A 24350-nucleotide genomic window follows, 5' to 3' on the forward strand; every position below is an offset into this window, starting at 1 on the left:
GAAACTGATGCAGCTTCTCTATGTGATCGCGAGGTGTCACCGGAGAGCTGACATTCCCACCCAGCACTAATAGGGTTTCACAGCTTTATCCTGTTCCTTCTTGTCCATGTCCTTCATTGCTGGTCCATATCCTGAAAGACCCAGTGGCAATGTGCCATATCTGATGTAATTGGCTTGCTGTAGCAATATCTCTGCTTGGTAAAGAGCTAAACATGTGGCTCTGACTCTACCTGCAGTGGCTGTTGTCTTGTTCATTATAAATGTTCATTCTCTGTTTTTAATTAACTTGAATTATATTCTACCATGACCCACCCTGTTCTCTTTCCTTCCAAAGAATCAGGTAGTCCACACATTTGTATTTATTTTACCTTTATTTAACTAGGCTAGTCAGTTAATTAAGAACAAATCCTTATTCTCAATGACAGCCTACAAACAGTGGGTTAACTGCCTTGTTCAGGGGTAGAATAACAGATTTTTACCTTGTCAGCTCAGGGACTCGATCTTGCATCCTTTCGGTAACTAGTCCAACGCTCTAACCACTAGGCTACCTGCCACCCCATAGATAGGCTAATCTGGTAATGGTTCCCACCTAGCAACATAGGGTCATTCTCACAGTAACCAAAGTAGGGGTCACGACCCCACTGGGGGAACTGCAGTGGGGTGGCCCAAAAAAACAATACATATATTGATTTTTTAAAGGAACAGAACATTAAGAGTACAGATTATTAGATGCGACAATATACAAACGTTTTTGAGAAATATCATTTTAAAAATGACATTTTATTGAGTAAATGTATTTCATTTTAATAAGAGATGAAAATGTAATGAATTTAAGGTTATTTGTTGATGTAAAAATCAAAATTGACTGATTTTAGGCTGTGTCATATGATTTGGGGCGGAATAGGGTCCCCAAAAATTCTGGCGGAAAAATAGGGTCCCAGCTAAAAAAGTTTGATTAACCACTGCAGTAACCCATTAATTAAGGGTGTCCATACACAATGCTTAGCATCTATTTAAAGCAGTGCAGCACAGGAGCTTTAGTCATTACCGATCTTAATCTCATTTTCACAGAGTTGCATTAATCTATTACTCTTTTCAGGGTATCATGGCAAGCGCTGCCAATACACTGCAATATAGACTATATTCCCCCGTATATTAGAAGAATAACAGTCTTTTATGGGATCACTAATAGAAGACAGTTCAATTCAGTGTTAAATGGAGACTTAAGGGTGGGCTATATCGGTATTCCATGTGCTTGTGGTCCCAATGTCAATAATATCATTGCTTCATGTAGTAACTTTCGAACCCTTGGGATTGACAAATTGGCATTGACCTTATATGCCTCTAAAAACAAAATTATTTTAAAAAATTATTAATATCATTTCACATTTAAAGGAAAATAAGAATCCTGTAACACCTCAGTTTGAGCATTATAAGAGTTCTACCTTAAATGACAATTTAGCCTGTTATGTAATATATTTAGCCTGCCTTGGTTCGTCTTAATATAGCCGTGATGGCCGGTTTCATAGGCCTAACCAAGGTCAGCTTCAAAGTAACCTAACCTGTAAAGTAGTTTAGCTGTATGCTAGTACCACAGGTGCCTGGTGGCACATTAATTGGGGAGGACGGGCTCATAATACCGTCTGGAATGGAATGAATGGTATCAAGCACATGGTTTCCATGTGTTTGATACCATACCATTCCATTCCCTTATTATGAGCCATCCTCCCCTCACCAGCCTCCTGTAACTAGTGCCCTTCTCTACTACACTTCTGTCCTATACTTCTGCTATACAGTGCCTTCGTACACTTATAAAAGTCATGAGCATATTATTTTATCTCGGCATGGTAATAGACAAGAGCATTTAATCAAGGATCCACCCCTTTTTTTCAATTTTCGCCTAAAATTACATACCCAAATCTAACTGCCTGTAGCTCAGTCCCCGAAGCAAGGATATGCATAGTCTTGATACCATTTCAAAGGAAACACTTTGAAGTTTATGGAAATGTGAAAGGAATGTAGGAGAATATAACACATTAGATATGGTAAAAGATAATACAAAGAAAAAACCAACCATTTAAAAAAGCTAGAATCGTACCATCATCTTTGAAATGCATGAGAAAGGCCATAATGTATTATTCCAGCCCAGGTGCAATTTAGATTTTGGCCACTAGATGGCAGCAGTGTATGTGCACAGTTTTAGACTGATCCAATGAACCGTTGCATTTCTGTTCAAAATGTTGTTTCAAGACTGCCCAAATGTGCCTCATTTGTTTATTAATAACTTTTCAAGTTCAAAAGTGTGCACTCTCCTCAAACAATAGCATGGTATTATTTCACTGTAATAGCTACTGTAAATTGGACAGTGCAGTTAGATTAACAAGAATTTAAGCTTTCTGCCAATGTCAAATATGTCTATGTCCTGGGAAATGTTCTTGTTACTTACAACCTCATGCTAATCGCATTAGCCTACGTTAGCTCAACCGTCCCGTGGGGGACCCACCGATCCTTTGGAGCAGGTTTGAAAACCATGTAATGTATTAATTCTGTAAAGATTTCTGTGTCAAAAGGCTCACGGTTCCTGTACTGAAATCCATATGCATGCAATTGTACAGCTAACAGGTTCACAGCCAAAGAACAGGCACACAGTAGAACAAACATGTATGTCCCGTCTTCTTTACCTCATTCTACCTTTCTAACAGGTGATGGCTAACTGCTGCCTCACGGCCTGCCTATGTAAGGGGCCGTGGGGGGAGGGGGACAAGAGAGAGACCTGAAGAGAGCCAGTACAGGTCAGATAAGTTGAGCTCACCTTCAGCAGAGAGGCAGCAGAGCATTACATCACTAATGGCTCACGTGTTTAGCCTGACCTCACCACCACAAGCTTTAGTCTCCAGAAGAAGAAGAAAAAGAAGAAGCTGTTGAAAGGATTATAATACTACCCCCCCTCCTGCCCTCTGTCCATCCCTGAGTTTGCTTACCTACAGCGCCATTTGACAATGAGCCTCCGTAAGGACAGGTCTTTGACAGATGCCCAATTCTACACATGGACTGGTACTGTAGGTCTATAGCGAACACAGTGTGGCTTTTAAGTCTTGGTGACGTTGTATTTTAAACCAGATATTCTTTTATTTTCCTTTATAATGAGTCTAAAGTCCACTGATGTTACCACAGAAAACATAATAAACATTTCCTTTACCGAAAGCTATGTCTTTGAAAATGTGCAACAATTGTAGTACATTTACATTTTGGTCGTTTAGCAGACGCTCTATCCAAAGCGACTTACAGTCAGTGCTTTCAACTAAAGGTAGATAAAGCAATCAGGAGATAGGCTCCTGCCCTTTAGGCCCTTCTGGCTCAGACAAGGCTTACTTAAAGGGATACTTCGGGATTTTGGCAATGAGGCCCTTTATCTACTTCCCCAGAGTCAGATGAACTCGTGGATACCATTTTTATGTATCTGCGTGCAGTTTGAAGGAAATTACTAACTAGCGCTAGCGCAATGACTGGAAGATTAGACTTCCAGTCATTGCGCTATAATCTTCCAGTCATTGCGCTAATGCTAGTTAGCAATGGCTCATGAAACTACCTCTAACTTCAGTCATACTGGACACAGAGACATACAAATGGTATCCATGAGTTCATCTGACTCTGGGTATTCAGACCCTTTACTCAGTACTTTATTGAAGCCCCTTTGGCAGTGATTACAGGCTCAAGTCTTCTTGGGTATGATGCTAGAAGCTTGGCACACCTTTATTTGGGGGGTTTTATCCCATTTTTCTCTGCAGATCCTCTCAAGCTCTGTCAGGTTGGATGGGGAGTGTCACTACAAAGCTATTTTCTGGTCTCTCTAGAGATGTTTGATCGGGTTCAAGTCCAGGCACTGGCTGGGCCACTCAAGGACATTCAGAGACTTGTCCCAAAGCCACTCCTGCGTTGTCTTGGCTGTGTGCTTTATGGTCGTTGTCCTATTGCAGGGGTGTCAAACTCATTCCACGGAGGGCCTAGTGTCTGCAGGTTTTTGTTTTTCCCTTTCAATAAAGCCCTACACAACCAGGTGTGGGGAGTTACTAACTAATTAGTGATGTTAATTCATCAATCAAGTATAAGGGAGGAGCGAAAACCCGCAGACACTCGGCCCCCCGTGGAATGAGTTTGACACCTGTGTCCTATTGGAAGGTGAACGTTCGCCCAAATCTGCTTCGATTGATCATCCTTAAGATGTTTCTACAACTTGATTGGAGTCCACCTGTGGTAAATTCAATTGATTGGACATGATTTGGAAAGGCACACACCTGTCTATATAGGATGTACCTGAGCTCAATTTCGAGTCTCATAGCAAAGGGTCTGAATACTTATGTAAATAAGGTATTTCTGGTTTTTATTGTAATATATTTGCAAAAAGTATTTAAAACCTATTTTTGCTTTGTCATTATGGGGAATTGTGTGTAGATTGATGATGATTTTTTTTGTTTTTAATCCATATTAGAATAAGGCTGTAACTTAACAAAATGTGGAAAAAGGGAAGAGTTTCTGAAAACTTTCCGAATGCACTGTATATACAAGTATGTGGACACCCCTTCAAATTAGTGGATTCGGCTATTTCAGCCACACCCGTTGCTGACAGGTGTATACAATCGAGCACACAGCCATGCAATCTTCATAGACAAGTCAATTCGTAAAATGTATGCCCTGCTAGAGCTGCGGTGGTCAACTGTAAATGTTGTTATTGTGAAGTGGAAACGTCTAGTAGCAACAATGGCTCAGCTGCGAAGTGGTAGGCCACAAAAGCTTACAGAACGGGGCCGTCGAGTGCTGATGCGCACGCTCACTACCGAGTTCCAAAATGCCTCTGGAAGCAACGCCAGGAGCTTCACGAAATGGGTTTCCATGGCTGAGCATCCGCACACGCCTAAGATCACCATGCGCAATGCCAAGCCTCGGCTGGAGTGGTGTAAAGACTCTGGAGCAGTGGAATAGCGTTCTCTGGAGTGATGAATCACGCTTCACCAATCTGGGTTTGGAGGATGCCAGGAGAATGCTACCTGCCCCAATGCATAGTGCCAACTGTAAAGTTTGGTGGAGGAGGAATAACGGTCTGGGGCTGTTTTTTATGGTTTGGGCTAGGCCCCTTAGTTCCAGTGAAGGAAAATCTTAACTCTACAGCATACAATGACATTCTGGACAGTTCTGTGCTTCCAACTTCGTGGCAACCATTTGGGGAAGGCTCCTTCCTGTTTCAGCATGACAATACCCCCGTGCACAAAGTGAGGTCCATACACAAATGGTTTGTCGAGATCGGTGTGGAAGAACTTGACTGGCCTGCACAGAGCCCTGACCTCAAACCCATTGAAAACCTTTGGGAGGAACTGTAACGCAGATTGTGAGCCAGGCCTAATCGCCCAACATCAGTGCTCACTAATGCTCTTGTGGCTGAATGGAAGCAAATCCCCATCGCAATGTTCCAACATCTAGTGCAAAGCATTCCCAGAAGAGTGGAGGCGGTTATAGCAGTAAAAGGGTCACCAACTCCATATTAATGATCATGATTTTGGAATGAGATGTTCGCCGAGCAGGTGTCCGCATACTGGTCATTTAGTGTATGTGTATCAACCTACTGGTAGAGCTCTTTTGGTTATTACACTATACAAACTGTCTTATGTAACCATACCAAACATAACATATGATACCAAGTTGAGAGCCATAGATTTACATTGACTATGTTACATCTAGTCTTTGAGGCCAAGCTACAATAAAAATGGCCTGGTAGGATAAGGCCTATCAATAGGGTTGGGTTCTGGTCTTTCTAGCAACATGATCTCACGTTTTCACCTCAAGTCAAATAAAGACAGAAGAGGTTGATTCCTGTCACGTGGCCGGGTAGGCAGGTACTCAAGGTAGAGGGGGAGGAGTCACCTCACCACAGGATTGACTGTTCGTGTCTGTAAGCTCCACCCCTTCGGTGCTAAGGAAATGTTAGAGCAGATTTACATTAGCTATTCACAGTCTACAGTTGGAGCCTACAGGAACTTGTCAATCAGGATTGGCTTTACTGGCAAATTCCTCACCACCTACCTTTTTTTCTTCTGTACAACATCCAACAGGAGACTGCAAGTGTGGTAAATTATTACTTTTGTTTCAATTGTTATGCATTGTTTTGTGAGGATTTATTTTTGTTCTGAAGATATTTTTGCATTTGATATTGCATTGGTTTGGATGGTGGCTTGCAAGATGAACTAGGTGGTTAGTTGATTGGCTTTGGTCTGTGTTCTGCAACTATGCAACAGAATAGGGCTCATTTTTGATCTAAGGATATATTTGCTGTTTACAATGTTTTACATTCCTTTTGAGTCTTATCATTGGAGGAAATTGCAAGTAAAAAAAAAATGTGAACTGTAAGCTTGGAGGTATTAAATGAGCATAATTGGCTTAACAATTCTAAACAGCTATCACCTATCACCTCACCTAACACACGACTTCTGCTTTTAGATATCTGCTGTGTCATAACCACACGAATAGGTGCATGTTTTAAAGATATTGGAAAGATTTTTAAGATACTTTCCCAAGGTTTTGATAACCATAATAGCCTAGGCTAAGCAAAGCTTGTGGGTACTGATACAGGTACATGGAGAAATCAAACTGTAATAAAGTCAACCGACTGTATTTGAAATCATTTGCTTCATGCAAAGTGCTCATATTTCAAAATCAATATCTATTATGTTTCATTAAGCAATGATATTGATTTATGTGAGAATGCCATTCAGAGATTTGAGATTTGATTTTCAACAGCACAGGCTTTTTAAAATCAGCGAGTTTACAAATATTAGAGATAACTGGGTAGGATTAATCTGTAAGGTAAGACAGCTGTATTTCATTTATGGTTACGTACAAACACACCAACTAGAGTATATACATTAGATTGGACAGACAATAGTGATCTATCGCAGTGTTTCTCAAGCCCTGGTCCGTGAGCGGCACCGGTCCCTGGGATAGCGCTGAATAATCCCTAAAACCAATTTAGCCTGTGGTAACTTGCCAATTTTGATTAAAGCGGAATTCAAAGAAAGAAGGACTAGGCCTATAGCTTACTGGTCCTAGGTAGGTGTACAGTAAATGTTGAGACACAGGGCTTGTACACTGAGTGTACAAAACATTAAGAACACCTTCCTAACATTGCATTTTATCCCCACTCCCCTTTGGCCCTCAGAACAGCCTCAATTCGTTGGGGCATGGACTCTACAAGGTGTCGAAAGCGTTCCACAGGGATGTTGGCCCATGTTGACTCCAATGCTTCCCACAGTTGTGTCAAGTTGGCTGGATGTCCTTTGGGTGGCGGATCATTCTTGATACACAAGAAACTGCTGAGCGTTTTAGTTCTTGACACCTACTACCATAATACCTCTCAATACCTCTCAATTGTCTCAAGGCTTTAAAATACTTCTTTAACCTGTCTCCAACTCTTCATCTACACTGATTGAAGTGGATTTAACAAGTGACATCAATAAGGGATCATAGATTTCACCTGGTCAGTCTGTCATGGAAAGAGCAGGTGTTCTTAATGTTTTGTACACTCAGTGTATATAAATCTAGACCTAGGCCTAGAACTTAGTCTAAACTAAGGTTCACATTGCACCTGTTGATATTTCTACAGATGTGAGTGATGATTTACCTTGTAATAATCCTCTCTCTTCCCCGTTTGTGTTTTCCAGACACTAATATGAGGAAACCTTTATATGCCCCAGACCCTGGAGAACATCAGGGGCCCGTCGGTTGTTGTGTTTAGAGGACTATGCTCTCCTCGACACTGTAAGGCAAGCGCTCGTGCTAAACCAGCCAGAGCCAGAGCAGCCTCACAGCCAGCCTGAGCCTCAGCCTCCACCTATGCAACAGCGATGGAACTGATGCTCCCAGGTGCTGACATGGGGTCCCAGAAGGAGTCCTTCCCCCTGAGCAGAAGGCATCACTACCTCCACGTCCGGAGAAAACTGAGGCCCATAAGGATTCTAGCTTTCGTCCTCAGCATCGTGACCCTCAGCACAGTCTTCTCATTGGGTGCCTTCCAGTGGACTACTTCTTCTACTGGGCTTAATGGAAATGGGGTTGATCTAATTTCCTCCTCCCCCGCTGCTATGTCCGGGGGAGACCTACTGCAGTCGGCCCCCCACAGAACTCTGCTCACCACCAAGCACCAGGGAGGCCACAACGTCTCTATGATGGAGGACATGCCCGTGGCCATGAAGTCTTCCATGGATGAGATGAACCCGGGGGACTACCCCACAGATCTCTTCAACCTGGAGGAGAGAAGGCAGGGGGCCGTCTGTCTGCACATGTTTGGGATGTTGTACATGTTCATCGCCTTAGCCATTGTGTGCGACGAGTTCTTTGTCCCGGCCCTGACTGTGATCACGGAGAAACTACAGATCTCGGACGACGTTGCCGGGGCAACCTTCATGGCGGCCGGGGGTTCTGCCCCGGAACTCTTCACCTCCGTCATCGGGGTGTTCATCTCCCACAGCAACGTGGGCATAGGAACCATTGTGGGTTCGGCCGTGTTCAACATCCTGTTTGTCATCGGGATGTGCGCGTTGTTCTCCAGGGAGGTTCTCCAGTTGACCTGGTGGCCCCTCTTTAGAGACGTCTCCTTCTACATCATTGGTCTGTTGATGCTCATCCTGTTCTTTTTGGATAACCAGATCTTTCTGTGGGAAAGTATCGCCTTGCTGATGTGCTACTTGAGTTATGTGACATTTATGAAGTTCAATGCAGATGTAGAGACCTTCATAAAGAGGAAATTGGGCCAGAATCAAGTGGAAGAGGTGGAGGCCGCTCCTAAGGTGAGTTTTCCCGCCACCTTTTCCTCCCCAGATGTATTCTTAACTCACGTTCCGTTTGCTTTTGGCAGGAGGGTACTCGCGTGCAGCGTAAGGGAAGGGTATTTAAAAGTCATCCTGTGGGCCAGGTAGACGGACAGACGCCAAAAACCTCTGCCTGCCCAGGGATTAACATTGCGTTTAGCTGCATGTCACCTGTGCATGGCCACACAGAGATGGCCCTCCCTATTCGTGATGACTAAGTCAAACCACCAAGCAGGTCGCTCCATGGAGTCTTCCATCCACTCCCATATTAAATACCAGGCCTCTAGCCCTTTGCAAAGCTGGCTCACCATACATACAGCAATCGTAGTAGTCAGTCAACTGACGTTACACAATCTAGTTTTCCCTTAAATGTTTTAAACATATTACTGTACACAAGACACATTTACACAACCAATGTTTAGGAAATATTTATATGCCATTTAAGAAATAAATATGTAGACTTTTTATCTTCTTGATGATGGATACTGTAATTACACACCATTTATTAACTTTGTCATTAACTTCGACATTCATCGACCTACAGGAAATCGGTTACACGTTAACTGGTATACTGAATTCAGTGGTCTGTGGTTATCTGTGGGAGTTTTAAACATTGGAACCAACCAACTGTCAATATCTGTAACGGGCTGCAAATGGGGGAGGGTGGTTACTCTGACGAGGTCTCAATGGTTGAAGATTCCAATTTTTATTTTCACCATGGCTCCAGAGGGTAGTTTGGGTGTGGCCACATTTCTTCAAAGGATAGACACGTTTGAGTGGATAGGCCCAACAATGTGCACTGCACAGTGTGTCCCCTTGAACCAACTTCTCAACAGCTGTATTCATTCAACATCTCTTCATGGCCAGAGTTGAGCTAAAGACAGTAGGCTAAAGTAGCTTGAGCATTCACCGTTTTCATGAAACTCCCGCATGTGCTAAACACCATGACTTTATTATCAAGATCGGCTAGCTAGTAATTCTAAAGCAATGCTGGCCCTAATGTCAAAAAACAACACCAACCCAACTTCAGATTTTAAGGAGGCTATACATGCATTTCCGTGGGATCAAACATTTAGGGCCAACCCCAAAAGACACAGCAAATAAATTGACGTGTACAGATAAAGATAGAATAAATACAAAAAAAAAACGGCATCATTATCATTCAAAACTCTACTGTTGTGACGTATCTCCTACACGTGTCCAACATGCTGTGTTCTTGTCTTTGTCTTCAGTTGGAGTCTGATTCATTGCTCTCAGATGTTATATACTCAGAGTCACACTCTTACGGAGCCCAGGTGAACCCTAGCTGGATGTTGGCTGTGATTGTTAGGGCTTACCTGTAGCTTTTGACTTGCATTGCATCCCAATTCCAGATCTTCAGGGGTTTCTACTTTAACACTACTGTGCAACTTGGACTAGATTATAGGCCTGCATTTGGCATTGAGAAGAAAATAATATCCATACGTACTAATCATTATCATCGTCTCACCACATTGAGACACTAGATATTGTAAAGAAAAACCTAGCGATGAGGTTTGATATATGATTCCAGCAAGCAGTACTTTAAAAATACTTATTTCAATTAATTAATGATAAATAAATTACGAGCCACATTTTTTTCTTTATATAAGAACCAATGTTGTAGTGACAGCAACAATTAGGGGGTAGCGGCAAACTTGTCTCTTACATCTTTACATAACATACAGTGTCTGATCAGTAGTTATTTGATGTGTGGTACTCTTACATCTTTACATAACATACAGTATCTGATCAGTAGTTATTTGATGTGTGGTACTCTTACATCTTTACATAACATACAGTATCTGATCAGTAGTTATTTGATGTGTGGTACGTTCAGTTTACACCTCGGATCTTAACGGTGAGATGCAAGTGCCATTATTAAACCCAACTTGAAGAGGTGATTACTATTTCTATCATCAAGGGGATATAAAAACTCTGTTTGTATTCCCTCCTTCTGAGAAAAACTGCCCTGTTCACAGGGAGTCTCTCATCCTTGTACTGGTCTGACTCCTTAGGGCTTTTTGTTAACCAGCCAGCACATGATGTACGACTTGCTTGCCCTCATATGTCTGTAGTTCTTAAGTAATCCCTCTGCAAATCCTCCAATCCATTTACCACAGGTAATTTTAGCCAGGTGCTACTGCTGGTGTGGAGAGCAAAACTCACTCAACACTTGGAAAAGTTAAAAACATTTTTTTTTAACCAATTGTGTTTATTGTTTTGTCATTCAGAGTAGTCTGTGTTCTTAACCCAAGCTATATATATATATGCAGAGAGAGAGAGAGAGAGAGAGAGATGTATATATATGTAAGATGGTGGAAGTCAGGAAGTCAGGAAGAACTCACCATACTTGATTATTCTAAGACTCCAATCCTTCTTAAACCCTTATCTGATTACAATTTGTGACGACAGCAAATATATTGCGACTGACTCCTGGGCTGGGCCCAGTTTCCCAAAAGCATCTCAAGGCTAAGTTCATTGTTAGAACCTTCGTAGGAGCATCGTTAAAGCAGTGAGCTGTTTCCCAAAACCATCGTTAGTAAAGTTGCACTTGAAAACGCTCATTATTTACCAACTTCCTCCAGACCACTCGTACAACAGCTAAGTGTGTCGTTAGATGCGTATTTGCCATTCTCCGTTACTTTATACACAGAAGATCTACACTAAACATAGCATCAATATGTTTAGGCCTATCTGTATCTTCTGTGACCAGCCGCCGATAACTTCAGTTACAAATTTGCCAATGTTTTTGCAATTGTTACAAACAAGCAAGGGATAAAAATATTCTTAATTGAAAATCAAGATGACTGAATTAAAATATAAGTACAGTAAAGACCTGTATATTTAAACCATATTGACATCAATTTAATGTTCAATCAACTGAGTTTTTTTTGTGCTAATTCTAGGCTACTGTATGTAATTGCGTCAGTATAGTTAATGTTGTGTAACAACATGTGCGCAATACCTAATTTGTGATCTAGTGCATTGGTATAGGGTTAGCATTAGAATAATCGGCCTCAATTTTTGCAGCCATAAGGGATAATATCTATATAGGAGCTGAACCGTTGTCAGTATTGTGGAATAATTATACTGTTAAAGTAAGACTTGAAAGGCCAAAGCTGATCCGAAAGCAGTGCTGCCTTTCGTTCGATCCTATCGGTATCGACATATGATCCAACAACACTGAACGTGTTGTGGTGTTTTGGGAAACGCATAAGATCTTCAGCTGTTATAGGAACGATGCATTGTTAAAACGCTCCTAAGCCTAATGCTGCATTATAACCAATTGGGAAGGTGGTATTTACCACATATGACTGGAACATTTCAATTACATTCCCTTCCAACTCCTAATCAGTAGTGGGAAACTTGTCTATCATCCCTGAGCTCCAATTTATCCCACATGCTGACCTCTGACGTCGCCTACTAAGGAAATGACCTCAATAACTGCATTTTCGTCAGTTAAATGTAACAACTAACATTATTTTTTTAAAGAAATCTTTTAACATGGTTTTGGAACACGATCATTTGTTTACAAGAATGATAGCTGTACTTATAGTTTATGGTTAGCCAATCATCCTTTCTTAACAAAGTTCAAAGCACGTAAACGCATGATTCGTCCAACTGTATTCATGACTTCACAACTGGTAATTACGTCCTTCCCACTTGGTTAGGAACAAAGCATAAGTTCCATCGCTATCGGGAATCGAGCCCTGGGCATGATGTAACTAACCTGCTGCAGTTGACTGACTAAAGACACAGAAGCCTACAGTGACTCAAAGAACTAGCAATGAACAGAAGAGGATCTTTTTCACATTATGTTTCTCTATATCCACTATATATACACACTGAACAAAAATGTAAAAGCAACATGTAAAGTGTTGTTCTCATGTTTCATGAGCTGAAATAAAAGAAACCCCCGAAATGTTCCATACGCGCAAAAAGCTTATTTCTCAAAGATGTGCACACATTTGTTTACATCCCTGTTGGTGAGCATTTCTCAATTTGCCAAGATAACCCATTCACCTGACAGGTGGGGCATATCAAGAAGCTGATTAAACAGCCTGATCATTACACAGGTGCACCTTGTGCTTGGGACAATAAAAGCCCACTGTAAAATGTGTAGCTTTTTCACACAGCACAATGCCACAGACGTCTCAAGTTTTGAGGGAGCGTGTAATTGGCATGCTGACTGCAGGAATGTCCAACAGTGCTCTGCAGAAATGTAATGATAATTTCTCTACCAAAAGCTGCATCCAATGTTGTTTTAGAGAATTTGGCCGTACGTCCAACTAGCCTCCACAACTGCAGACCACGTGTATGGCGCTGTGTGGGCGAGCGGTTTGCTGATGTCAATGTTGTGAACAGAGTGGGGTTATGGTATGGGCAGGCATAAGCTACGGACAATGAACACAATTGCATTTTATTGACGGAGATACCGTGACGAGACCCTGAGGCCCATTGTCGTGCCATTCTTCCGCCGCCATCCCCTCATGTTTGAGCATGATAATGCACAGCCCCATGTCACAAGGATCTGTAAGCTGAAAATGTCTCAGTTCTTCCATGGCCTGCATACTCACCAGACATGTCACCCATCGAGCATGTTCGGGATGCTCTGGATTGATGTGTATGACAGCGTCTTTCAAAGTTCACGCCAATATCCAGCAACTTCGCACAGCCAGAAGTGGGACAACATTCTACAGGTCACAATCAACAGCCATGTGAAGGAGATTTGTCACGCTGCATGAGGTAAATGGTCTGGTTTTCTGATCCACTCCCCTACTTTTTTTAAAAGGTAACTGTGACAAACAGGTGCATATCTGTATCCCCAATCATGTGAAATCCATAGATTAGGGCCTAATTTATTTATTTAAATTGACTGATTTCCTTATATGAACTGTAACTCAGTAAAATAGTTGAAATTGTTGCATGTTCCATTTATATTTTTTGTTCAGTATAATACACTAGCATACAGTACTTAGAATGAAGCAATGAATTGGGAATGCATTCTAAATAGTATGCTAATATGGACATTGGAACTCACATTTAAGAGCTTTTGACCAGCATGATCTGACTGCACTAGGAAGTGTTTGCCGGAGATTTTCTGCAAGAGACCAGACTGCATGCTTATTTTGCAGGGCAAAATCCTCACTGATGATTTAGATAGAAAGCAACTACCAGTGTTCACGTATTTCATCAACATTTTCCTTTCAATCATGCTTCTCAATGACATGTAAATGATTGTGGACCATGCTTCCATAATCTTTAGTACAGGGCTCTCCGACCCTGTTCCTGGAGAGCTACAGTCCTGTAGGTTTTCAGTTAAACCCTAATCAAGCGCACCTGATTCGAATAATTATCTGGTTGATGAGATGAATCAGGTTAGTTACAACTGGGGTTGGAGTGAAAACCTACAGGAGGGTAGCAGGAACAGGGCTGGAGAGCCCTGCTTTAGTATAATGTTACCTTTATTGTGAGGGTTCACTTCCTGTGCTAAACCCCAGGGCCACAACTGGCCAATCAGCTACAGTGTGTTTCATTGGCTCAGAAATAGGGAAGACCATAAAAACAGCTGATGTCTGTATTGTCTATATTGCTTATGCTCAAGTCTTTGTTATTAATTGTAACTAAAAGTGTACTTGTATTGTGATTGGGTTAACTTCTTTCCCATGAAGAAAAGGTACCGATAACACACTTAACATGTTATTCTATATCCAAGATCTTCTATATCCAATGGACACTGGGGCCCTTAAGGGTTGTAACCCCACCCAAGTAACAACCAATATTCAACCAAATACAAAATAAGTGTAATAAAAGTGTGAGGGTCGAATCAAACATCACATTGTGACATGTGAAGGTTGTTATGAGAGTTCACATGAAGGGTTTGAAATTACTGTTCTAAATACGGTTATCTCTGTGGATTAATCCTCTCTAAGTCTGGGAGCTTGGCGGGTCAGGTGGATACAATTGACTTCTGCCTCGCAAGGATACTTGCAGAAACTCCCGGCTTTGCAGAAAGCCCTGGCTGGCTGGCTGGCTGGCTGGCTGGCTGGCTGGCTGCCTGGCTGGCTGCCTGGCTGGCTGCCTGGCTGGCTGCCTTATGGAACTTACGGCAACAGTATACTGTGAATAATAGTTATTTTCGAAAGCTTCACGTGTTCCTTATGAAGATCTTAAAGATAATTTTGATTCGCAGTTTGAATTAATGACACTTTAATTAATCGCATTGGATAACAAGGCAGTTAACCCACTGTTCCCCCGGGCACCGAAGACATGGATGTTGATTAAGGCAGCCCCCCGGACCTCTCTGATTCAGAGGGGTTGGGTTAAATGCGGAAGACACATTTCAGTTGAATGCATTCAGTTGTACAACTGACTAGGTATATCCCCCTTTCCCATTCCTTCCCTAGCATGCACTTTCCAATGGTGCAGTTACCCTCTGCAGTGCAAGTTTGATTGAATTACAGACTTAGCTATTTCCTGTTATTGAGGCACTGAAAGAAGTAAAAAAATATGCATTTCATATATCTATATATATATATATATATATGTTGAATTTCTCTTCCAGATATTTGTTATAGTACAGCGTGTGTATATATGTGTGTATGTATGTATGTCCAGTTTGTGTGTTTGCAGGTATGTTCATGTATGGAGAGTTTGAAAACCCTGCAAATTCCCTCTCCAAGCCATTCCCCAGCATTTTGGTAAATATTGTTTAAGCTACGAGGACATGTCTAGTGTTTGAATACGCTTTTACAGCCAAAACACTTTGTGGAAAATAGTACTTAAAGTAAAAAAATAAGTATGTTTCCATTGTTATTGCAGGGGTATAAAGAGAGTTAGGGAGCCCAAGCTACGTGATATAAAAACAATGCCAGTGAATGTAAAGATCCCTATTAATCAGTGAACTTGAATTAACTTCCATTACCCTGTTTGTGGAGCAAATGGATCACCCATTAGTGCATTGTTTACTCAAACCCAGATTCTGTACCTAGAGACATCTATGCCTCTGTTATAATATAATTTTGGCAAGAGTTAATAACTATGAATTTGATGAGCCTCTATTATAATGATATTAATCACAGTTCATCCTGTGCTCCTTTTTGGTATTTGTTCTTATATGTCGACTCATACATAATTCACCACAAAATGTTTGTCTAGATAGGCCTACAGAATTTGTCAAATCATTATTTGTTCTTTAATAAATCCCTTTCCTGCAGTCAAATGACCAAATTGCCATCTAGTGGCCTCATGGGTGGACTGTTAACATTTTTCATAATTTCATAATTAATCAACATTATAAAAAATTAAAATAAACTTTATGTCAAATGGTTTTGTTATATTTAAGTCTTATGTGATGTATATAAAGTGTAATATTGGGATGCAAACTCAAAATGTAATACATTTAATCCCTATATGTGACAGGTACAGGTGTCTTTTTAATGCCCATAACCATGTGTGTGAGGTTTATACTTTTGTTTCAAAGTAGATTTGTTTAAGACTACCAAGAAACACTCTGTGTGAATCTGATTTAGCCTATTGCAGTACAGGGTTAATGCTATAAACTGTAGCCTAGTATAAGGCCAATTACTTTTCAGTTGAACAAATATGAATTTGCTAAATATTATTGCCATATTTGTATTGTGTCTACCCAATTTGTTGCTACCCTATTTGTGGCTACCCCGAAAACCTTGAGTTTCTGATAACTAAGCAATGTATTCTCCAAACCCACTCCCCTCCTGACCTAGGTGGGAGTTCTGTTAAGAACTGTCAGTGTTTATGTCCTGTCGCTGTCAAATCAAAAATAAAAGGCATTCATCACATACACAGTTTACAAAAGATATAAAAGGTGCAGTGAAATGTTTGTGTGCTAGTTATGATAATGGCGCCCATTTCAGATCACATTACACGCAGCGGACCAACTGTTAAGCAAACTGGGCAGTGTGGTGAGAACGGGACAGGTTGGAAATGTGACTATGTGGCGGTGTTTTACCTGTGGTTTCAGACGGGATAAAAGTCACCACGTCTGTACATTTGACATTTTAGTAATTTAGCAGGCGCTCTTATCCAGAGCAACTTACAGGAGAAATTAGTTAATTGCCTTGCTCAAGGGCACATCGGCAGATTTTTCACCTAGTCGGCTCGGTGATGCGAACCAGCGACCTTTACTGGTCCAATGTTCTGCTAGACTATCTGCCTCCCACAGTAAGCCAGGCCACAATGCAAACCTCCAACAGCTCTTCATCTTGCCAATCCATCCGTTCCTAACCCTAAGCTCCGGCAGCAGATGCTCTGCAGGTTATTAGGCTCAATGCCCAATAACCTGTATAACCTGTAGGGCCATGTGAGCATTAGGCAACAGTCAACCGCCGGGAATCAAACACAGCACAAGGCCTTAGCCTGCCTTACTGGAAAGGCCTTAGTTTGGGCGCTCACATGGCTAACGCTCATCCGCTAACACTTTGAGAGACGGCTACTAGTGCCTATGGATGGATCCTCCTAACTCCAACGGAAGCACTTAACTAGACTACATGACTCGGTCTACATTGATACAAAATGGTTGTGTAATTGTTGTCCCATTTTCTGGTAGACAAATAACAGGGCTGTTCAGGGTTTTCAACAAAGCTAATTGAAGAAAATAATTGAAATTCAGTTTTTTTTTTTAAATGTGGGTAATCATAATCTGTTTTAGAATTCAAACATACATTAGGCTAACACTACAGTATGGCTAACACTTGGTCGATGTCTGCGTAGTCAAATTGCTCCTGTAACTCAAGACTTTTAGCTCCTATAATTCAAGCTGTTTCTTCTTATGTTTTAAAAGGTAATTATTAGTATGTCATGTTTGCCTGGTCTCTTGTTTTGTCGTGCGAAGAGACACAGTTATGGTAGTAAAACAACGTGTCTGACCATAGCAAGCTGCTAAGGTGTTGCACAGTTCTGTTGTCTTTGCACAGGGTTGTAATTGAAGTTATTCATTCATTTCAAATCATTGATTTTACAGTGCCTTCAGAAAGTATTCAAACCCCTTGACTTTTCCCACATTTTGTTATGTCACAGCCTGAATTTAAAACGGATTAAATGTAGATGTTTTTGTCACTGGCCTACATGCTACACCATATTGTCCATGTTTTTCCATTTTTCTATCAATTAAAAAGCAAAAGTACTCAACCCCTTTGTTATGGCAAGTCTAAATAAGTTCAGGAGCAAAAATGTGCAAAATAAGTTGCATGGACTCAATAATAGTGTTTAACATGCTTTATGAATGTCTACATCTTTGTACCCCGCACATACAATTATCTGTAAGGTCCTTCAGTCGAGCAGTGAATTTCAAACACAGATTCAACCACGGTCCTTGTGATATAGAATATATATATAATTTGAAAAAACCCATAAGCAATCCTCTATAGAGGTTAACAGAACGGGCATGTTACGTTGTGCAACAGTGGTGTGCATGTATGTACGCCACAAATCAAATGTTCCAATGTTCTCATACAATCATATGATATTTTGCTTTGTGCATTCCCAACACGCCATGTCATCTTAGCCTGTTTTGCTATACATGTCCCATAGTATTCATCAATGTATCCTATTCAAATAAGTCTTCACAAATGGCTTTCCTATTTTAGACAGGGAAACCTACTGCTTGCTATGGTATCATACTGTACCTTACATTCCAAACAGAAAATCAGTATGCTTTCTCAATTGAATTTCTCTCTCAAACAGTTGTGTAGATGGGATTCTGTCTCCACAACTGTCCTGTATATGTCCTCTGAAGAACTGCTGGCTTTAGATGAAAGGAGCTGCATCTGTAGGTTTTAAAGGCTTTGTCTTCCCAGCTGCCTTACAACCTGTACATTCTCTATGGATCATTTTGAAACTGGCTGGCCTATTGACAGTTTCATATCCTGATAAAAGCAGCCATCACGATAAATTATTTAATTAATTAGCCTACATCGTCTTGTCAATAACTAGCATTTCTTGGCAGATTCTATTTTCTGTTTATGTGCGATTTTGTGTGACTTCATATATTAATTTCTTTCTCTTTACTTCTTTCCTTTGAAGGCAAGCACGGGTGAGGAGGAAAACAAGTTGACGGTATGTTTATGTTCTGTTGTTGCATCTTAATATGTATTTGTACGTGTACTGTCATATTGACAGTACTGAATATCCAGTGCTCTTAAGCAAGCACACAAAGCATGTTGCCATAGAACGCAATGCTGCATGAAAACAATGAAATATCAAGGTCTACAAATGTGTCAGTTAGTTTGCACCAGAGCCATGTGTTTAGAGTGTTGGGCCAATGGCGTTTCTTCATTAAGACACATTTACATGACACTTCAATATTCAACATGGCAGCCATGTTAGCTCCCCACTAACATTACTTGAGGAATATTAAACAAATATTATGAAACTGAATGTCTAGACGGAGCATTATGATGCATTTACATGACACTTCAACATTCTATGGCAGCCATGTTGGCTCCCCATTAACATGGGCAATATTTAAACAGTGCTATGTAACTGAATGTCTAGAATTAGATCAAAAGTTGACCTAACTCTCTAAATATATCAACTCTCTAAATATACGCCGCTGGTTTGCGCTACAAGACCCTCATTATTGACACTCACGCACTTGACACGTCACACTGTGCATTCACTGTGCGTACCGCTGTGTTCAACTGCATCATTGTTACGCCACTGTGTACCAAAGACACAGATTCAATGTGAGTTCAGGGTTGGGGTCAAACCAGTAAAGTAAAATCGAATCTCAATTCATACATTGAATCTCAGTTCACTTGACTGAATTGAAAGCCAAATTGACTCCACACCTAAAGCTATAGATTAGAGTTATGCATTGAAGCTATAGATTAAAGCTATGTATTAAAGATATAGATTATTTCGTGTTGAAGCTATAGATGATCTAGTATTGAAGCTATAGATGATTTAATATTGAAGCTATAGATGATCTAGTATTGAAGCTATAGATGATCTAGTATTGAAGCTATAGATGATCTAGTATTGAAGCTATAGATTATCTAGTTTTGAAGCTATAGATGATCTAGTATTGAAGCTATAGATGATCTAGTTTTGAAACTATAGGTGATCTAGTATTGAAGCTATATATGATCTAGTATTGAAGCTATAGATGATCATCTGGTATAGAGATGTTAAAGCAGCCTATGCCCTTGGTCTCTACTGCAGGCCAAGCCCCGTCTCCAGAGAGGAGGATCATCAGCCTCCCTCCACAACAGCCTGATGAGGAATAGCATCTTCCAGCTCATGATCCACACACTGGACCCCCTCAGTGAGGGTGAGGGACTGGGGGGTAAAACAATGTTTTTTTTGACACACCTTCAATATAGACACACTTCCAATATCTATATTTGATGTATTTGTTTCAATATGTTTCTGTATTAGACATGTTTTCATAATTTCTCATTAATGGAAACAAAATAAAATGTGTAATGTTTTATGTTTCCATTAGCGGGGAATCCGTAGCTAGGTTCATATCGTTGGGGTTCATCACTGACTCTCTGTAGCAATGATTGTGTTTCAGGGCGATTCAAAGAGAAGGCATCCATTCTTCACAAGATGGCCAAACAGAAATGTCAAGGTGGTGGGGACGGGGAAAAACCCAACGGTGTCGCAGGTGAGCTTTACATTTTAAATGTATGTAAATGTTAAATATGTTAAAATACTTTATACGTGTTATATACTATATTATAATCTGGGTGGTTCCAGCCCTGAATGCTGATTGGCTGAAAGCCGTGGTATATGAGATCGTATACCACAGGTATGACAAAACATATATTTTTACTGTTCTAACTACATTTGTAACTAGTTTATAATATCAATAAGGCACCTCTGGTGTTTGTGGTATATTTGCTTAAGAACAGCCCTTAGCCGTGGTATATTGTCCATATACCACACCGCCTCAGGCCTTATTGCTTAAATATACTGTATATACATAATATATATTGCATTACATCCTCCAGTGCCTCTCACTGTCTCTCCTTCAAGTCTAACTCCTGGCCTTTCTCTCTATTTCTGTCTCTCTACGCAGACAAAAGCATCCCCAACAGTTCCAACGTGACAGTGGAAGTCACTTCGCCTGCGAATGGCGACATAGGACCGGTAGGCTTTGTCTACTAAATACCTCCAAAATCAGTGATGATGTTTAAGAGAGTAACTGACACACACTGGATAAATGAGTTCTGTTTCAATCAAATATGTTTTATAGCCTTGGTATTCCTGTCACTCTTTCTCTCTAACCCCCTACCCCTCTCTGTTTGGTAGGCTGAGGAGGAGGAGGAAGATGAGGACGCTCCTCTGAGTTTGGAGTGGCCGGAGACGAACCGCAAACGAATAACGTATCTCCTTATCCTCCCCATCGTCTTCCCTTTGTGGCTCTCTCTGCCGGATGTCAGGAGAGAGGTAAGTGGAGCTGCTATACTCCTCAGACTACATTAACATTTGCGGTGTAGCTATGATCGATTGATTGATTGGTAGGTAGGTTGTTTGGTTGATTGATTTGTGAAAATCTATGACGCTGACGCTTCAAAAGGACATTGAAAGTTTTCATGAAAACTTTTTTTTTTTTTTTTTCAGACTTCTGCGAAGTTCTTCCCCATAACCTTCATTGGTTCAATCTGTTGGATTGCTGCCTTCTCCTACCTCATGGTGTGGTGGGCTCATCAGGTAAGCCCCTCCCTGACACCTGTCACTCTCATTCTGAGCCAATCAAAACATAGGGTTTGTTTTTATCGTTTCGACTCCTGATACAGGACAGGGTTGCGTTCAGGAGGGCCCAAAGTAAAACGTTGTGGAACGTTGCAGGTAGAAATGCCATGAATAGAGCCGGCATGATTCTTTACTCTAGAATTGAGATGACTGTTATAAGGCCCAAAAATGTGTCCATCATTACATCACCTCACCTATGGTCTTTTGATTATGGTGGAAGCATAACAGTCTGTGTGTGACCACGAAACATAATCCTAACAGCTAAGCAACTACTTCCAGTTGTACCTACTAGCTCCCCCGTCAGATCAACGTTAACCTCGACTATAGAACAAGAGCCAACCAATCCAAACAAGATCCAGTCATTCGATTGAGTTTCAACCGTGTCTATTGCCAGACGTCATAACGCCAAATCGGATTCTTCGTCATTGTTTGAACAATGTAGTTAACCCATTTTCACTCTCAGGTTGGAGAGACCTTCTGGATTACAGAGGAGATCATGGGATTGACCATATTAGCAGCTGGTACCTCAATCCCTGATCTAATCACCAGTGTCATTGTAGCACGGAAAGGCCTTGGTGACATGGCTGTGTCCAGCTCTGTAGGCTCCAACATATTTGACATCACCGTGGGGTAAGTCGGTCTAAAAGCACATTTAAAATGCTCCAACTCCTGTTTGCATGAATGAGTCATCTTTTGATGTTTTCTCGGGCAAGCGCTATCGCTCCACATTTGCAATGTTACAGTAGTTTTGCACAGATCTATGTTCTTTTGAATGACGAAAATGTCAACCTAAAAAGTCAAAGGATCAACTGTAACTATGTTTTCACTTTACCACCGTATAGTCTACTCTAGACGGTAACGGTACATGTGATTTCTATGTTTCTCCGTCTACCCATCCAGCCTGCCGTTCCCTTGGCTCATCTACGGCCTAATCAATGACTTCAAGGCGGTGCAGGTGAGCAGCAACGGCCTGTTCTGCGCCATCGTGCTCCTCTTCCTCATGTTGCTCTTCGTCATCATCTCCATCGCCTCCTGCAAGTGGAAGATGAGCAAGTCGCTGGGAGGCCTCATGTTTTTACTATACATCTTCTTCCTGGTAACCAGCGTCATGCTGGAAGACAAGATCATTGTGTGTCCCATCTCCATCTGAAGGCCCCTCTTCAACCCCAAACCCCCTGGAAACACAAACACACACATACAGCACACACAATCATATAATCCTCCGGTTGTCAATGGGGGCTTCCGTTGTGAGGAGCAGTAGAAAACGAGCCTGGCGCGATTGATTGATTTCAAATGTCCGAGCACAACCTGCAGATTATAATTTGCGAACTTTGAGCAGGGCAGACGGACCTATCGATGAGCGATCGATTCACGATGCTACTGCCCAACGGGGTGGGTTTCTCTCCACGTCACATGACCACATCCGAGAGCTTCCGTTGGTTTAAATCCGTCGTTGGCTGACAAACAGGCGATTTTAATCACACCTATGATGGAGAGTAGGGGACCATGTCTGGTTACTCCAATCCAGAGGACTATGTGATATGATTAGAGAATATATTTGAATTAGTCAGGTATCAACTGTCAATCGGGCTCAAAAACATTGACGGGCTGTATGAAGTGGAGCTCTGGAAAAGGTCCAGCATTGTCGTAACCAGAAAGTGGAACCTGCCAGAGAAGTGTCTGAAGATTGCACGGCTCAAGCGGAAGTGTTTTTCTTGATTTTTGTAAATTAGTTTTCAGATGTATTTATATTACAAATGGTAAATTGCAAAACCCAGAAGGTTTTTGTTCTAAAATCAAAATCAAAAATTTGTACAGTTCTGATTTGGTTTATAACTGGTACATGGTTGTATGAACTTGCAAAGTTTGGAAAAAGGTTAAAGTGTATATGAAGAGAAAATGATAGTAATATGACGAGGGTGGTTTTGTTAAGTAAATATAATATAATAAATCTAATGTTCATTTATCTTCTGTTTCTTAACCCCAACCCATATTTTTTCCAACTTGTTTGACACTTAATATTAAGGTGAATCCAGTTGAGCAAATCTACTGTACCTAATGCTACAACATTTTTACGGTTGAAAACGTAACAATATCATTTTTTTTCGGTAAAAGTACTTCCACTTATTCTATATGCAAATCAGTTGTGGAACATGACAAATGTGAATAGCTAAAATGGTCGACAGGTGTGAAATTTGGCACACCGTATGATGTAGGCACACACTATATTAAATCACTTTCGGTGTACAACAACCCCTTTCAATCAAATGTACTTATAAAGCCCTTTTTACATCAGCAGATGTCACAAGGTGCTATACAGAAACCCAGACTAAAACCCCAAACAGTGCAGATGTGAAGTGTAAAAACATCTAAAGGGGGGTTGTGAACTCTGTACAAATGATAATTTTTCCATGTTTGATACAGTTTGAATGCTTCAGAATCATATAGGCAACATCTAAATATATTTTTTTTATACGTTATTTTTTTGCTTGTTTTCTCTGTATAATACAGCAAACGGAAAAATGTATATCTGAATAACATCCAGGTTTTTTTTTTCACTCGTGATCAACTGAACAGAATTAGGGGTTGAAGATTTCATATTGACCAAAGCAAAATAGCATGTGAATGATATTATCCGGATAATCAATAGTTCTACTCTGTAAAAAAAATCGATGTTTCTTCTCCTTTATAAGATCGATCATAAAAAATGTCAAACTATTTAGTTGCTGCAGA

General features: G+C 40.9%; 1 protein-coding gene across 1 annotated transcript; it reads left to right on the forward strand.

Moving 5' to 3' along the window:
• The first annotated feature begins 7892 nt into the window (after window positions 1-7892).
• On the forward strand, window positions 7893-23039 carry LOC129841333 (sodium/potassium/calcium exchanger 2-like). Its single transcript, XM_055909556.1, has 10 exons — window positions 7893-8834; window positions 10088-10150; window positions 18939-18971; window positions 20079-20202; window positions 20434-20526; window positions 20941-21011; window positions 21174-21311; window positions 21486-21575; window positions 22081-22247; window positions 22518-23039. The coding sequence occupies exons 1-10, from the start codon at window positions 7893-7895 to the stop codon at window positions 22765-22767; spliced, it is 1971 nt and encodes a 656-aa protein (XP_055765531.1). The 3' UTR covers window positions 22768-23039.
• Window positions 23040-24350: the final 1311 nt, after the last annotated feature.

The sequence above is a fragment of the Salvelinus fontinalis genome, chromosome 42 (assembly GCF_029448725.1).
Source record: "Salvelinus fontinalis isolate EN_2023a chromosome 42, ASM2944872v1, whole genome shotgun sequence".
NCBI lineage: Eukaryota > Metazoa > Chordata > Actinopteri > Salmoniformes > Salmonidae > Salvelinus > Salvelinus fontinalis.

Coding starts and splice junctions, on each gene's coding strand:
- LOC129841333 (XM_055909556.1), top strand. CDS start 7,893: ATGGAACTGATGCTCCCAGGTGCTGACATGGGGTCCCAGAAGGAGTCC. Junction 18,972..20,078: donor AGGAGGAAAACAAGTTGACG/GTATGTTTATGT, acceptor TCTCTACTGCAG/GCCAAGCCCCGTCTCCAGAG. Junction 20,203..20,433: donor TGAGGGTGAGGGACTGGGGG/GTAAAACAATGT, acceptor ATTGTGTTTCAG/GGCGATTCAAAGAGAAGGCA.